Here is a 15939-nt window from a genome sequence, read left to right on the forward strand (position 1 = left end):
TCCTAGTGGAAGATTGCTAGTGTGAAATGCAGAATGAAACTCTGGTCATCTTCAGCTGTAATCTTAAAGCCAGTGATGTGGAGGCACCTGGCTAGAAATGTTAGGCAGTGCTGAGATACAAATCTGATGGACAGCTAGCCCCAAGTCTCCCTGGTTTCATGGCGTTAAAGGAGGATTAATTACCTGATTATTTGTGCCCCCATCAGCATGGCTGGGCATGATGATGGCTGAAAGGCTGGAAAATTTAGAGCTGCAGTTCAATGGAGCTTGACCTTATGGCAGGGTCTGGGCTCTGTATGGAGTTGGCTGGAGGAAGAGACATTTTTCTCCTGTTGGGATGAATGAATTATCACAAACCAGGCAGTGACAGTGCTGTTGCAAAGTTGTGCTCTCTGTGGTAGGCAACAAATTATGTCATTTTGCCCTCAAAATAAAGAGTTTCTGAATACACAAACTGCCTTCAGGATAATGTGAATAAGTCAGCTTCGGGCACATATCTGTCTCAGTGGTTCACGAATGGGGTGAGAAGAGTTTTTCTGCCCACARTCATTTTTCAAGGCTTATTTGTGTGAGTGTTGTATGGCACTTTGGTTATTATGGTTTTTTTGGCTGCAGTATTTCTGGAGCAACATCATCCTGCACTCACTGAGTGACCACAGAAKGGCATCAAAGAGSAARGAAGATRTCTTYGAGCCATCCCTTTAGCAAATATTTYCCTTAGTCWTAAGTTATCATGGATKTGGCTGTAACTTCYGTAGCGATAGAAATGAAATTTCTTAATGCTTTGAAAATTATTCCACAGTCCTGTAGAAGGATCTGCAAAACAAGTTATTGTATGACTCTAAATGAGACTCTTCAAAGTTTAGATATTTWCTTCTGATGGGCAGAATTTTGGTTGTAGCATTCCCATCCTAGAAGTATGTGTAGCAGTTTGCCAAAACCAGGGAGAATTGTACTAACTGTGCTGAGGCTGCTCTGGCCCTTGCAGAGTGAAGAAGCGCTGTGGTTATTTGTAAAGTGTTGCTGTTGTGCAATATTACAAAGACAAAAGGATTCAGGGTGTTAATAGATGGGATAAAGGATAAACCAAATGAAAAGTATTCAAATGATTCTTTGTCTAAGGCCATTTTCTTAGTTAAGTGGTGGTTGCACTTTTTTGGTATTTCTTCTTCTGTGCTGTTGCACAGAATCCCATTTTTCTGGATCCAATAAAAGCATGTTAAGTATTACAATACCCAAACTTCAGAAATTACYGTGTAGCAAAAATCTTGCCAAGCAGACCTCACCCTCCCTTACTGCAAGAAAATGTACTGCATCCCAGAGGAAATCAATGCTTACTAATGTGAATAAACATGAAGATGAAATTATCAAACTGGCAAGTCAGGGAAACAATCTTGATTTATCAGAATTAGCTGAATTTAAATGCAGTAGTTAAAAAAAAACTCAAGTGATCATGAAGCTGGCAGATGATCAGTGAATTCTTGTGTCTTCCCGTGCTGTGTGGGTCTGGGCTCTGGTGGGACCAGGCAACCTGGCTCTTTTTTCTGTACTGASCACAGGGGGTTAATTCTGAGTGATGAACCCTCTCTTCCTCACCCAGCACAGTGCTTTGGGGCCGCTGGTAAATGGTGAAGGTTGGTTATGCTGTAGGACCCCTTGGTTTTGAGAGTACAAAACTGCAGCTGGACAGTGCAAACCACAGCTCATCTGCAGAGGTTTGGACAATGTCCTAGTGGGCAATAAGGACTGCTTTTGTCTGTAAGAGTGTAACATAAACAGACCCACCTGGGAGGTATTCCGGGATGAGCACATGAAATGCAGGGCCTGTAACTGTATGGCAAATGCTTAGCATAAAAGGGTGATTTCTGCTCTTAAGACACACAAGTAGAAAGATCACAAAAAAGCTAGGAGATGCCTGGCAGGACAAGAGATGGCTGTTGAAGGCCAGGAGGTGACTGCACCAGGCCCAGAGCAGGRATGTGCCACAATCTCCACCTATCAGGACAAGCTCCATCTCCAAACAGCAGCAGCCCAGGCAACCACAACTGAAAATGCTGTCTCAGTTTTTAGCTTTTCACTGCATACCAACTCCCATATTTTCTCCTTTTTTTCCTTTTTTTTTTAAGCTCAGCAGCAGAGGTAAGACCTTGTTTTCATGTTCTCTGTAACACCCTCACCATACTTTAGACGCTACATRGAAATAAGCAGATGGCAGGGAACTGATCTGTATTTGTATCTAAAATGTCTCCGACTTTAGGAACAAGATCCATATTATAAAAAAAAAAAATAAAAAAGTTGGCTGGGGTGGCTCCCCCTCCGCCTGTGCTGGCAGATGCTACGGGAGTTGATGGGATGTGAAGACCAATTGCCACCTCCCCCCTGAACAGATCCTGCCAGATCAGGGCTGAGCTGAATCCGTGGGTGTCGTCTGCCTTTCACTGCTCAGCATGCGCAGCGTCGCAGCCTCTAGAGCAGTCTGGCACCTCGAACAGCACTTCCTTTTTTTAACACCACTTGGAAAATCCATACAGAAAGAAGAGGGGCGGAGAAGAGAAGGCAGTGAAGTAGGGGGAAGTAATTAGGGCCAGACCTGATGTCCTGGCATAGCTGGAGGGTCCAGAGAAGTCAGGCAGATCCATGACTCAGGAAGGACAGAGTAAGGACRGCAAAATTTCACACCTGGCCCAGCTTATGGTGTCACATTTATGAGTGTGTTTATCCCTTCTTCATTTTCTCAGGCAATGCCTCACCTTTTGAGCTAAAACTCACGTATGCCTTGGTAGCTTGCCTGTCAGTGACCCAATTTTATTTACTTTTTCATTAAATATATTCAACAACTAAATGTGAGAGTTTATCCATAGCTTTGCAGACTCACATCTGTTTCCAAGTAGGCAGTCCTGCTCACATAAAGGTGGTGTTTCCCCTCTTGGAGCGTGGTGGTGACAGAACATGTCAGCTCCTCATGGTCTGTCTTCTCATGGTCCATCCCCAGTGAACAGAGGGGGCAGGTGCTGCTAGAGGACTCTTCCGAGCTCTCTGAGGTTTATTTGTACTCAAAACCTGTGAGGAGCCTATGTGTTAGCTACAGAAATTCTCCAGGGAGACAAATCTCCCCTGAGGAAAGTTACTTGTGATTACTTTCCGTTGTCTGCTTCTTTATGCTTTGAAATATTGTCAACTTTGCTCATTGTGAATAAATCTGAGTGTCCCAGCAGTGCCCTCTGCCCTGATTCACCATTCCACTTGATACATGATACATTAATGTCAAACACTGTTTGCCACTCAGTGGCCCCATTTTCAACTTACACTTTCTGCATGATAACTTTAATGACAATTCTCCCTTTCCTAATGCCCTTCTCCCCACTCTCCTTTGCTCCCTGCCTTTTTCCTTTCCTGAAACTATTTCCTAGTTTAATTTCTTTTCCTGTGTTGTTTTTTTTTTTTCCAAGAAGCTTATTTCCTGCAGATTAGTTTTATTTTATTTTCATCTCTGCTTACAGCTGAGAGTTTTTTAGCCTTCCTGCCCAGTGGTGCTGTCAGTGCAGCCGTTCCATGGTGGTATTTGATGGCTGCCAGTAGGTGCTGACACCTGACATTGCTGCTCTGGTTTGAGTGGATGCAGTGAAACATAGCTATCTCAGCCATGCCTTCTGGCTTTCTTCTTCGTGTGCAGGACTTGGTGCATAGTCCTAATAAAATGTCTGCCCACAATCAAAAGGTGATCATTTTATATGCACATGAAGGGAACAATTGTTTGCACTCTGTGTATTTGCTGTGCCCAAACCAATGTGTTGAAAACCGCCTCATCCTCGGTCCGATGCGTGCACAGAGACAGAGGAGTTACAAATGTGCAAGGATTAGCTGTTTGCAGCTATGTTCTGGATGACAGCTCTCACCAGAGACTGGTCCACACCCCTGCAGCATCTGACAAACCCTGAAGCTCTTCAGCAGATGTGGCTTTTCAGAAATCCCGTCAGAACTCAATTAGGTTTTGTGCATGAATATCTGGCTTAATAGTATAAATGTGAGTGCAAACAATAGGAAATGGCTTGGACTCATAAAACCATATTAGCCATAACAATAAAGCCTAGCCTATGTTATGATCTTCATTAACACCCTGTGACACTTTAAAAGAAGTAAATGCTTTAAAATTTATTGTAGCTTAAATGTTTTTATGCTGCATTTTATGTACTAGCTGCCATTGGCTGTGATGTCTCACTTGGAAGTGGGAGTCAGTGGGTCAACATGAGCCATAGGGGCTCTCCTGCTGGCATGGATACAGGTTTGCACCTCTGCAGAGAGATGTGAGGGTACAGCTACCAATCCTCACCTCCTGGTTAGATCTAGACCATTTTAGGTAAACAAGAACTTGAAATATAGTAGAAAAAAACAGTGCAAGTCTGCAGAGAAAAAATATTAGTGCCTAAGGTGAGTAAGCTGAGAACATGTTATTCAAATAACAACAGCAGTGGGAAAATAATTTATCTTGACATAAGTTATTCATCCTGCAGTCTAGATATACRACATCACTGGCAGAGTTTCCAAATGTTATCTGAATGGGTTTCTTTAAAAAGCAATCCAGTGTATCTTGGTGTCTGYATACACATGTAATACAGTCCATTCCATATATTGTAACACATCCATGCTTTATGGATTAAGGGCTAATTTCAAACCCAAAAGGCCTGGAGGAGAGGGGCTGCAATTCCTGGGTAAAAGCTGGAGCCCTGGCAGCGAGTGGTGCTGGGACATGTCCTTGGCACCACAGGGTGGGCAGAGTGGACTCACAAGAGTTCTCAAGGTTTCCTAAATCCTAATCAGGTTTCTTCATTAAAAACAATTCCTTTGAGAAAGTATAGAAGGGAAATGGGCAGAAATCCTTATTTGCAGGCAACTCTTCTTCCCCTTACAAAACAAAACAAAAAAAAMCCCTATTCACTATTGTTCCCTATTGTTTCAACAAATGAAACCCTGCAATTCAGCTGTCCTTGTTCTCAGTGTGTCTCTCTGAACTCTTCCAGCCCAGTTTGCTCTAACATGTTTTACATGTTTTACTTATGTTTTACATAAGTCTCCCATCAGAACTGGGACTGGAGAAGGACAGGGTAGAAATTGGAGCCTCCTCCCTGTCCAGAGCAATCTGGTGTTCCTGCCCACAGAAGGGAGTTGGAACTGGGTGATCCCTAAGTTCACTTCCAGCCCAGACCAGTCTGTGGTTCTGTGATTTGTGAGCTGATTCAGATGGTTGTCTGAAATTTGGCTACAATTAAAGGGCTCAGAAGACTGGAGCCAGACCAAACATCTGAGAGGGCTGGTGATGGAAGACTTGGGTATTCACTGAGACTGGGGAAGGGTCATACAGAAAGAACCTAGAGTAGCTATACCATGATCTGGTTGTACYTCTAACTGCACTCCTGTGCCCAGCCAGATCTGTGGGATTTATTTGTCCCAAGAAAAACACTGCCTTACCATTCCATGGAGGAAGGTTTTCAGAGCTAGCRATAGAGAGACAGAGCCAGGTCTCTCAATTCCTCTGCAGAACTGACTTAGGGAGCTGCAGGAGCAGGAAGAMTATTTCTCCAGAGGAAGGGAAAAAAACAGTTGCCTTTGGTTCCTCTGAGATGCTTGACTTTCTGTCAGCCCTCCATGGCTGCGAGTAATTTGAAGGGATATGTTGCAATAGTATTTACATACAGAGTATTACACAGTATTTACTAAAGAGAATGGGAAGAAAATGTTGCTTCTCACCTCTACTTCAGTTAAGTGGCATCCAAGGCATCTAGCCAAGCACACTGAAAAAGACTGATGGGAAGGAAGAAGTGTGAAATATGAGCCATCATCTCTACTCCCAACACATGGCTTGTTGTTCCTGACTCTTGGGGGTTTGAATCCTCAGCCTACAGGCAGTGCCAGTGCAAAGGAAGAGGGGCCCAGATCATTCATTTTCTGTGCAAACTGGCAGCTTTGATGCCAAATGCTCCTTCTGATGAACCAAGAGAAAGTATGGAGACTAAGTCTTAGAGCCTAGATGGAAGGCTGTAGTTTTTGAAAATTTCAAGAACAGAAATGCATTTGCTGTACTTGGAGTAAGTCGCCTGAATCTTACCTTCCMATATAGCAAGCACAGAATATTCTTTGTTGAGTGTCATCTTCCAGGGTGCTTTTCAAGGTTCATGGAGTTTTACAGATGGTCTCTAGGTTCACAAATGCAGGGAGGTTGTTCGTACTGTGGATGCTGATGTGGAAATAGGTGCTGCAATGACCGAGTCTCTTCTTGAAAAGAAGGCACTCAGCATAGACTCAAAAGGCTGTCACTTGAAAATGACCACTTTAGATGCAAATGTTCAGACAGAAATATGCAGGGGAATCAGATGTTTTGAGTATTGAAGGTAAGCATTAACTAAGGTAGGTAGAATAGTAAATGAATTTTGCACAGCTTTGTTCATGAGTGCTGGCATTGAAATCGAGGTGACTGATCTGAGAGCAGCATCACAGGAAACAGCACACTTCTCTGTCATAAAAGGGAGAGTGCTATGGTGACCTGCTGAAGCAGCTCGGGCAAGCTTAGTGATTTGGGTGAGTCAGTACAGGAGAAGAATAGCAGAGCAGTGAGAGAAAATTGCAAAGGATGTCTGAACGCATGCTTACAAAGTGTTCTATCGAGACTGCACTATACATGGCTGGAGGTAAGAGACTTCATCTTGCTGCATATCCAGAGTGAGAGCAACGTGAAGGGTCAACACAGGAAGAAATCTGTGTTGGCAGGCACTGAAAGTGTGCCAAATTGAAACAAGTGCTTTCGACTAATTAAGCATGTAGGACTGAAAGGGCTCTCTTGGGATGCTGATTTCAGTTACATGCTCTGGTGTGTGTGTGTACACAAATACACAGACACGTGTGCATATGTGGGATGTCATATCATCCCTGCTGTGATAASCCATCCTTACCATTAGGTCCAGAAACCGTAAAATAGTTCAATTTTGGGGTTTTCTCTAACCCCAAAATTTATGCCTTCATTATTTTACAGGCTAGTTAGCTCTTTGTTTTCTCAYGGAGCATGGTAGCAATCTGAATTGAATATGAAATTAATATTCCTGCAGAACAGTTGACCCAACAGCATCCTTAAGCTTGCCAGGCAGGACTGCCATGTTGTCTGCCTTTTTTATCATTACATTAGTGGGCACTCTTGGAGGCTGTTAAAACATAGACTTGAGAACAGGAATAAAAGGAGGGGTAGCAATTGCTGGCTAGAGAAACTTCACAGGAATGAAGACTTGAACATAAAAAACACTCTGTATTTCTATGAGATTATTGTCTATCCTGCAGTGACAGCTTTGAAACACTTTGAAATACCAAGTTCCATTCTGGCCGCTGTAACTTATTTGACAGAGTTAGGAAAAGCAGTTTAAAATATGTTCAAACACCACCAGCAGTGATTGAAAGCAGCAAAGCCAAGAATGGGATTAGCATGTGGTACTCTTCACATAAGTGCATATTGCTTAACAGCCTAATCTTCTTACGTGTATAAGAACCACACATCTCCCAGCCCTCTCGAATTATGTGTTGTGCCAGTCAACCAAACATCAGGTAAATGCAAAATTCAAGGATCTGCTCATGGAAATGACATCCAAATCATATGCTTTCCAGTATTTTAATCTCTCCTTCTACCTGAATGCCAAATATGGATGAGGTTTGGTCCACTTGCCCGTTTTTCTCCTGAATAGCTGTTATTTCCATGTGTAGYATAATGTGAGGCAGAAAAATGCCACAGGGATGTGCTAAGAAATGGTGATTGAAACATGAGAGGTTTCACTGTATTGGCAGGAAATAAAACAATACAAAGAGCATAAAAGATTGTGGTCTTTCTCAACAGATTCTGCTGTCAGTGAGGTTTCTGCCTTTTTGCTTGAGTTTGAAAAATTTGCTAAATTGAGTGTCCATGAGTGCAGAGCAGAATAATAATTGCACTCATGCTGTTGCCCACATGTAGCTAAAGACTTAACTTGTTTTGTCATGTCTCCCCTCCCGTTTTTCTGGAGGGCAGCTGCAGCCTGCATAGACACAGTTGAGCTGGCTTTGATTTGCATGTGCAAGTGCCAGTGGCAGGGCAGATGTGCTGATCCARGCTTCAGGTCCAGACCAGTCGCCCAAACCATCTCTTGGGGTCTGTGTCACTGGAGTTTTCCACTCACATCCACCCTGGACTCAGGTTGCACAACACAAAMACTCTTCACAAATAATTTGGATTTTTGCCCTGATAATAGCAATAAGAAATAATGATGCATAATGCCATTAAAAGCCGTGTATTCCAGCATAGGGTCCCACAGAGAAGTACCCAAGGAGCAAACCACTTAAAGTGGGTCATCAAGTCACCCATGGCCCTGTGACAATGGGCACTGTGAAGACTGAAAGGGAAATGTCTACCCTGAACAGCACCTTCACAAATGGCARAATACACCAGGAACAAAAGATGTGGCCAAGGATGGGGACATCCTATCCAGACACCAAACAAATCCCAGAGATGCACTTGGTTGGTGAGGAGACAGGAGGTTTGGCATGCACTTTTCTCTTTCACTGAAATCATCATCTCTTGTCTTAAATGAGAATTGTGCTTAGAAAGCTCTGTGAAGACCTGCCTCATTTCTCACATGTCCCAGGGAAGATGGACTGCAGAAAGCTTCCCAGGGAACAGGAGGACTGGGAATCATGGGCAGGGTCCTCAACAGCCTCTGCAGTGCCAAGGAACCASAGTGCCTGTCACATTCCCATCATCTGATATCCCTGTCCCAGCAAAAGAGCTTTAGAATAGAAAGTAGGAAAAGTACAGGAAAGTACTCATCCAAATAGCTACTCACAGTTCCAGTGAATGGGGTTTGCCATTGGCAAATAGGGAAATGTCTGGGTGCATGCATGGYTGGGAGGAGCACAATTGTTGAAGAAAGAGTGGTTGTCCCACCTTTGAGGAGCTCCAGGCTCTGGTGTCCCTGCTGGGTAAGCCCTGGCACTCTCTTTGCCATCACTGTGAAGCAGCAGCCGCAGAGGGAGCWGCTTTGAAAGTACTGAGCTTGCTGATGGATGTGGAACGTGAACAGCGAAGAAGCAACTCTGGATTTTTACCAGTGTTGTAGGCTTAAACCTCCTGGGTGCTCCCGTGGAGACACAAGCACGTGGGAAGCATACATTTGAGACATACAGGACTATAAATAAAGCTCACATCAGACTCAGCACTTGCCTCAATGAAACATTTATGCACTAAATTGCATGATGAAGTTGGATGTGCTGCCAGGCTGCCTAGTCTTTGAGATAATCTGGTCTTCCTCAGAATTAATTTTCTTGCAATGTTTTGCACACAAACGCAGCAGGCAGTAACTCGCTGCTGACCTGGGCAGTAGCTGAGGAAGAGTCTGATCACATTGAATTCTGCTGCTGCTGGCACAGGCTTGTTTATGCAAAGCTGGATGAACATCCAGCTTTCTTATGACATTGAATCACACAAAAAAAAAAAAAGTCACCACTTGTGCATGAAATAGCTAGAAAAAAAAGGCATATGCTAAAATTGCAGGTCATCCACCTTAGTGCTGGAGAAGAAGGGCTTTCCTAAGCAGAGCCTGGCATGGCACTGCTGGCCACAGCAGCCTTTGGGTGCACCCCTGCAGGAGGCTGTAGAAAGAGCTGGAAATTTGCTATGTGCACAGCCCCCAGCATCTCTGCCTTTTGCAAAGGGCTTGAGTCATTACAGCCTCTCTTGGGCATCACTGGGYTCTGGAATAGGCTCATTCACTAGTCTGATCCTTTTTAATTTGGGGGTTTTGTCTTTTGGAATCTGGATMCTCAAGTAAGGATTCGGCAGCTGCCAGTTCAGCTTTGCTCGTGCAGAATTCAGGGCTGACAGCTCTGGGCTCTGGCCCTTGACATGCAGGCAACTTCCTCGCTCACCACTCCAATTCCCTCCAGGCTGCACACTTCTTCACACCTTACAACAAATCGTGTTTTCTCTCTGAACCAGGAAACATAGGAAATTATCTTTTTTTTTCCTTTCTTCCCCTGACAGCTAATAGCAACTATAATACAGATAGAAATAATAGAAAGTTGAGAAACAGAAGGAGCAGGGAAGGGGGGAGGCAAGYGTCTAGAGAAGCAGACGGAGTTGGGGCGGGGGGGGAACCCATGTATCTATCAAATAAATAGAGCAGAAATCTTTTTTGCTTGGCCTTTGTGGTGTTATTATTAGAACAACCACGCCTGAGTGCACTAAAGCCGCACAACCTTCAAGCATCCACATCCAGCTCTGCTATGGCAGGATCCTTTTTCTGCTTGGCTAAAGGACRGAGAGAGTGAGAGGATGTGAAGACGAGAAGGGAAGGTTCTGTAAATGATAAATACGATCAACTTCAATAAAATGGCAATTTGGAAATCTTCAAAAATCTTCTCATGAGAATAGCCATTAGTGTATGTCTGTTTGACAMTGGTTGTTAGGAAACCAGCCAATGTTAATGGATCCACAGAATGTAAGGRAGAATCCATTTAAATGGTCTCTTGTCATTTTGTCATCCCACAAGACAAAAAAAACAATTACTTTAACTCAGGAATGAAATGAAGTGATAGTTTATATGATTCACTTGTATAGTCTAAATTGATCAAAGCACACACTAAAAATATGTTAACAGTCTATATCTGATGCCTGAAATGCAGCGTTTCCTATCTCTGAATAGGCTTTTTTCTCATTCAGTGATGTCCAGTTGTTCATCACTTAAAGACTGTGGCTCTACAGTTTCTATATTGCTTTATTTATTATGCCTGTTAACGATGATGCTGAGGGGCTACAGCCACRCTCAGCATCGTACAAACTGCCTGCAGTGTAAAACACTGACTGAAGGAAGTGCTGGCTGAAAGAGATACCTTATCCTCACTCCACAGAAYGGAGGCATAGGGAATCTTAATATTTAACGCCAGCTCCTAGCAGAAGCATATGGCAAAGCTTTGACTGCACATTTCTTCTAGACCTCAGCCCAGTGGTCTTTGTCTGCTGAATTACCCAGCCACAGGGTTGGCTTTTTCTTTTAGTGGAAGTAAGAGATTCAATTCTGGGAAGAAAATTAGATGTTCAGTAGTCCTGAAAGATCACAGTCTACTTCTGTGGTTGCATCCTCTGGCTTCAGCTCCCGGCAGTGGTGCCCAGTTCCCAGGGGCAATCAGCGAGGGCCGGGCGAAATGTCATTGCAGAAACACGGGAAACGTGCAAAGGACAGGGAAGGACGTGCAAAGGACAATGCACAATGAATGWAATGGAAGCAGGTCCCTCTTTTGGGAGGCTTTTACTCATTGGGTAGCTTTTCTCCTCTTTCTCCTTTCCAGGAGTGTTTTTCAGAGTTTTGCTGCTCTGAGGTTGGGATGCTGTTCCTCAAACATCCAGACTAATTGCATTCGCTGTGGGTTTGTACTTATTTGTCCTTGGGCCAGCAATGTCCTCCACCCTACCCAGAGCTGCTCCCTCCCTCTGGGCTTCTTCCCCACTGCAGACTGAGAACATTCATCCCCTTGTGGCTTTTTTTGCCAGCACTTTTATTTCTATTCTGGACCTCCTAGAAAATCCACTCCAGCTTTGGAGTATTTTAAAGGATTGGTCAGTTCAATGAGTATTGTGCACCATTTCTGCTTTCTTGGTGTCAGGGGGGTATGTTCCCTGTTACCATGAATCAGAGATCCTGCAGGGAAAGGTAAAAAGATGTGGAATGAGTGCTGGCTGGGGCCATAGCACAGGGCTAAGCTTCTTAACGCCCTGTCATTTGAAGATTAGCAATATAATTGTGGTTTTTCTCCTGGGAGAGCACTGTGCACAGCTCTGCCAGGTCTGCTGGCTAAGGGACATTTGTTGGGTGGCTAAGAAGTCATGCTGTTTGGTCTGTCAACAGCAATGTGTGTGTCTACAGCAGTAGGTGTGTAGCAGAGCTTGTATGAACTTGGTTTCATTTTTAAGTCTCACACGAAGTATTTTAACCCAACTTCTACTCTTACTTGTAAAACACCGTTGGCAAAGCCAAAAGAGCTTTCTACAAGCTAATTTTTGCAGCAAAATCTATTCTWGTCTGATGAAATGTCTGAAAATTTCATAAGTAGGTAAAACTTTCCACTCACTTACTGATATTCATCACAGACAACTACTAGYGCTTCAGTCTAGACAGATTTTTCTGGGAGTAGGAAGGAACTGCTTGTGCCTGCCTTTTCATTAGCCTCCAGGGTACAATTTGTGATCATGAMTATCACATGCCCTTGGCAATACAAAGAATGGGTGGGGTATCATTACTATTGCTTACAAATYTTTGTCCTGAGCTGAGATTCCCAAGGAGGAAGTGTGGCTCAGAACAGGATTGGGGCAAGTTGCTTTGTGTCTCAGTACCTTGCATGTAAAACAGACATAGTGCTTTGTTACCTTCAAGGGGTAAAGGAGATATAAAATCTTGCAGCTGCTGCACGTGAGGTATTTCCCTACTGCAGTGGTAACAGACAGACAAGCCATCAAAAGCTCTGYCTGCAATTTGGCAACATTATGTTTTTGCAATGTCGAAAATTTAATTAGCAAATCCTCATGATGAGCAAGCACTGACAGGTTGCCATCRTTCATCCTACTACCTTCCTCTGCTATAATTTTTTTCTCCCCCCCGGTGCCATTCCTTCCACTGACACCATGCCAGTTGCTTGGAGCAGCACTGCAACTGTGCTGAAAACTGAGTGAAACCTCCCGTGCAGAAATCCACTGAGAAGTAAAGCAAGGTTCCCTATCAGACAGAGAGTTTGGGGTCTCTTCATTGTTGCTGAAGCTCTGAGGACCTGAAGGTCTGTTCATCATATGATTCCACCACTTCCATCATGACACCTACAAAGTGTTGTGAACTGCTGGGTTTTTTTCTGATCAAAGAAACTGGTAGTCTCTCATCATCCCACACATGGCAGCATGGTTCCTAGGTTTTYTTCTCTTCTGTCTGCTCCCTCCTTCTTCTCCAACTGTATTTGCTCAGTTCTTTCTTCATACAAAGCAGTGATATGTCTTCAGGCTGAGTGAATGCGGTTTTGCATGAAAGAAAGCAATGATACCAGAAAGACCAAAGCAACTCCACCAGAGAGCCATTCTCTGCCATGATGCACTGGCYACCCCTCAAAAAAGAGTGCAAAAGCAGGAGAGTAGCCCTGAAAGTGCAAAGGAGAGGAGTGCATGGCCAGTTTGGGGACCAGCCTGAAGCACACTGGCTCCTGACTGGGAAGGGGAGCCCGGGAGGTGTCTCCTGTGCACCAGGGTGCCTGTCTGTCCCCTGTCTGTCCCCTGTCTGTCCCCTGTGCTGCCCTGTGAGCAGAGCAGCAGCAGCTCCTGGCCTGACACCAGACACTGTGTCTATGCCTGTGGCAGAAGGATCCAGCCCAGGGCTGTACCTGAGGATGTGCCACCTGCTCTGCYGCATTTTGTGGGCTGAAGATGAGCCTGCTCCCTGTGGCTGGCTGGGGCAGAGTGCTGCCATCTCCCATGGCCCTCCACTCTGCTCTGGCCCTTGGAAAGCTGCTGCTGTGTTCGCTGAGGCTGGGCATAGCCCATGGGACTCCCATGAATGCCAGYGCTCCTGAGAAATTCACTCAAACCTTTAGTGGACTTGGTTCATATAACTTTCAGGGGCAGACCTCTGGGATTTCTCTTTAGAGCAACTGAAGTGTTTCTGTGCTTCAGAAATCCCTGTCTATTATGGGAACCTCTTTGGATAGGTAACAGTTAACGTCTCTCTGCAGGGCAAGCAGTTAATCCCAGTCGTTATGCCCTGGAAGCAGTGAACTASCAACCTGTGTCAGAAACTAGTTGTGTGTGACATGATGTAGTGAAAGAGCATATTGGCAGGAGAATGGGTAACTGGAAGACYTATTCCTCCTACTGCCTTTGCTCAAAATGTCACTCTGGAAAGATTGTGTAGCTTCTTTGCAGTTTTGTTTTGCCATCTATAAAATTATTATCCCTTCGGTTCTTTTATGTAAAACACTGATACAGTATCATTTCACCTGCTTGCCTCCACAGAGCCATTTGCAATCTGATAACAGGGCATGGTCTAAATGCTAACATGGTATAACATGATGTGGAAACAGAGAAGATAATATTTACTTACATTTGATGGCAGTAAAGGTGCTGTAACAAACCCAGTGCCTGTTCTTGACAATGCTGTTCCAAGCAAGMACCTTTGTTTTTCAGCTAGCTTGATGGAAGAGAGACCAGAAATCTTACCCTGTGTTCTGGTTTTATCCTACAGCTGTCTCCAACCTTGATGCAGAGAGCAAACTGAGTGTYTATTACCGAGCACCTTGGCATCAGCAAAGAAACATCTTTCTCCCCTCCACCAGACCGCCCTGCGTGGAGGAGCTGCACCACCACGCCAAGCAGCACCTGCGAGCCTTGCGCAGAGGTAGGGGCTCCTCACAGCCCAGCTCCACACACTTCACACCCTCCAGGGTCCACCCAGGCAGCAGAAGGATGCTCAGGCACAAGCACACACARCTGTGGACACTCGTCTCCACTGGGACTTAGGAACTCAGGCTAAGAAATCACAGAACTGTAGAATTACAGAATGGTTTGGGTTTGAAGGCACCTTAAAGRTTATCTAATCCMAATGCCCTTCACCAGGGCTGGAACTGGAGCCCAGTGGATTAGTCTCCACAAAAACTGAGCTGTCTGCTCAGGGTTTCCAASCATGGCACTGGAGGATGCCTGTGTCCTTCAGGGGGTTGATATCCTGGACAGCTTAGCAGGGGTTGGGCAGGCGTTCCCTTCCCAGGCAGGGAACATTTTCTGACATTGCCTAACAAACTGCAGACCTGTAGCCTCAAAGCAACAGAGAGAGGAAGCAGGAGCAATCAGGGTCATAACCAGGCTCCTGGATCCCTGCCATAAAGAGAATTCACTRGATGCAAACATCTGGATGGTCCTGCAACAGCACACTAAAGGGAAGGCAAAAGGTGGGGAAAGGTCTGTTTTCACTGGGAACCTAACCAAGGGAAAATTATTACCAGGATACAAGTCAGAGCTGGCAAACAAGCCTGTCTTTCTTCTGTGCCACAAGGAGAAAATTCATGCAGGTCACACTTAAAATGTTCAGCAGCAGCCTCCTGTCTTGGAAGTGTTTTACACCAACATCTCTAATTGCCTTGCCCATTTATTATTGTTATTAATTTATAATAATAATTAATTACTTAGAACTGCAGAGCATCTGTTAGCTGGATAGGATGTTCCCATTAATTACCACATTTTACATCTCTGCAGGTTTTAGGTCAGGAACACGCTTTGGGTGCAGTATATCTTCATGGCAGAGCAGAGAGGGGTACAGCCAAATTGCAGCCACAGTAGTGCTGGAGTAGAGCASAAGTTCTCTTCTGTTCTCAGCAGCTCTGCTTTACAATTGTCTCAGATCCAGGCTGATCTTTGCCTGCCATCTTGTGGGCAGACGAAATATTGACAGCAACATGGGAAGGCCGCTGTCAGAAAATGTCTCATCATTTTAAAGCTGCAAATCTCAGTTTTGGCAATTTCCCGTCCTTCACATTTAATGGCAGCTGTGCAKGTTCAGCAGGCAGCTTGTCATGTGCTCATTTTCTTATTTTCCAAATAGCTGCATATATGGGAACGAAATGATRATCTAAAATTTACTCGAAGCATGTTTATTGTGTCTCAACTCTATCTTCTATCAGAATTTCATTATCTCTTTATCTGTTTAACCAGGAGAGAGATATTTTATATGGGTAGAATACAGACATTACTGCATCTCAGTATTTCAAAGCAATAGGAGCTGCAGGTTCCTGTTGGAAATCAGGCCTTGGATCTCAAGGGCCTGGAAAGCAGCTCCTTTGTCTCTTGGGATAAACAATATAAATCTCATTCGGGGATAATTCAGCTTCAGTGCATATTTTGGGATGTGT

General features: G+C 44.4%; 1 protein-coding gene across 1 annotated transcript in view; it reads left to right on the forward strand.

Moving 5' to 3' along the window:
• The window catches only part of NHS (NHS actin remodeling regulator), a 245270-nt gene that overhangs the window by 206903 nt on the left and 22428 nt on the right, over positions 1–15939 (forward strand). The window contains exon 2 of the mRNA XM_057375101.1: positions 14280–14432. Within this exon, the coding sequence (XP_057231084.1) occupies positions 14280–14432 (153 nt within the window). The remainder of the gene's footprint in view (positions 1–14279; positions 14433–15939) is intronic.

This window comes from Malurus melanocephalus, unplaced genomic scaffold, assembly GCF_030028575.1.
Source record: "Malurus melanocephalus ecotype Western Australia unplaced genomic scaffold, MMel_1.1 scaffold_239, whole genome shotgun sequence".
NCBI classification, from domain to species: Eukaryota; Metazoa; Chordata; class Aves; order Passeriformes; family Maluridae; genus Malurus; species Malurus melanocephalus.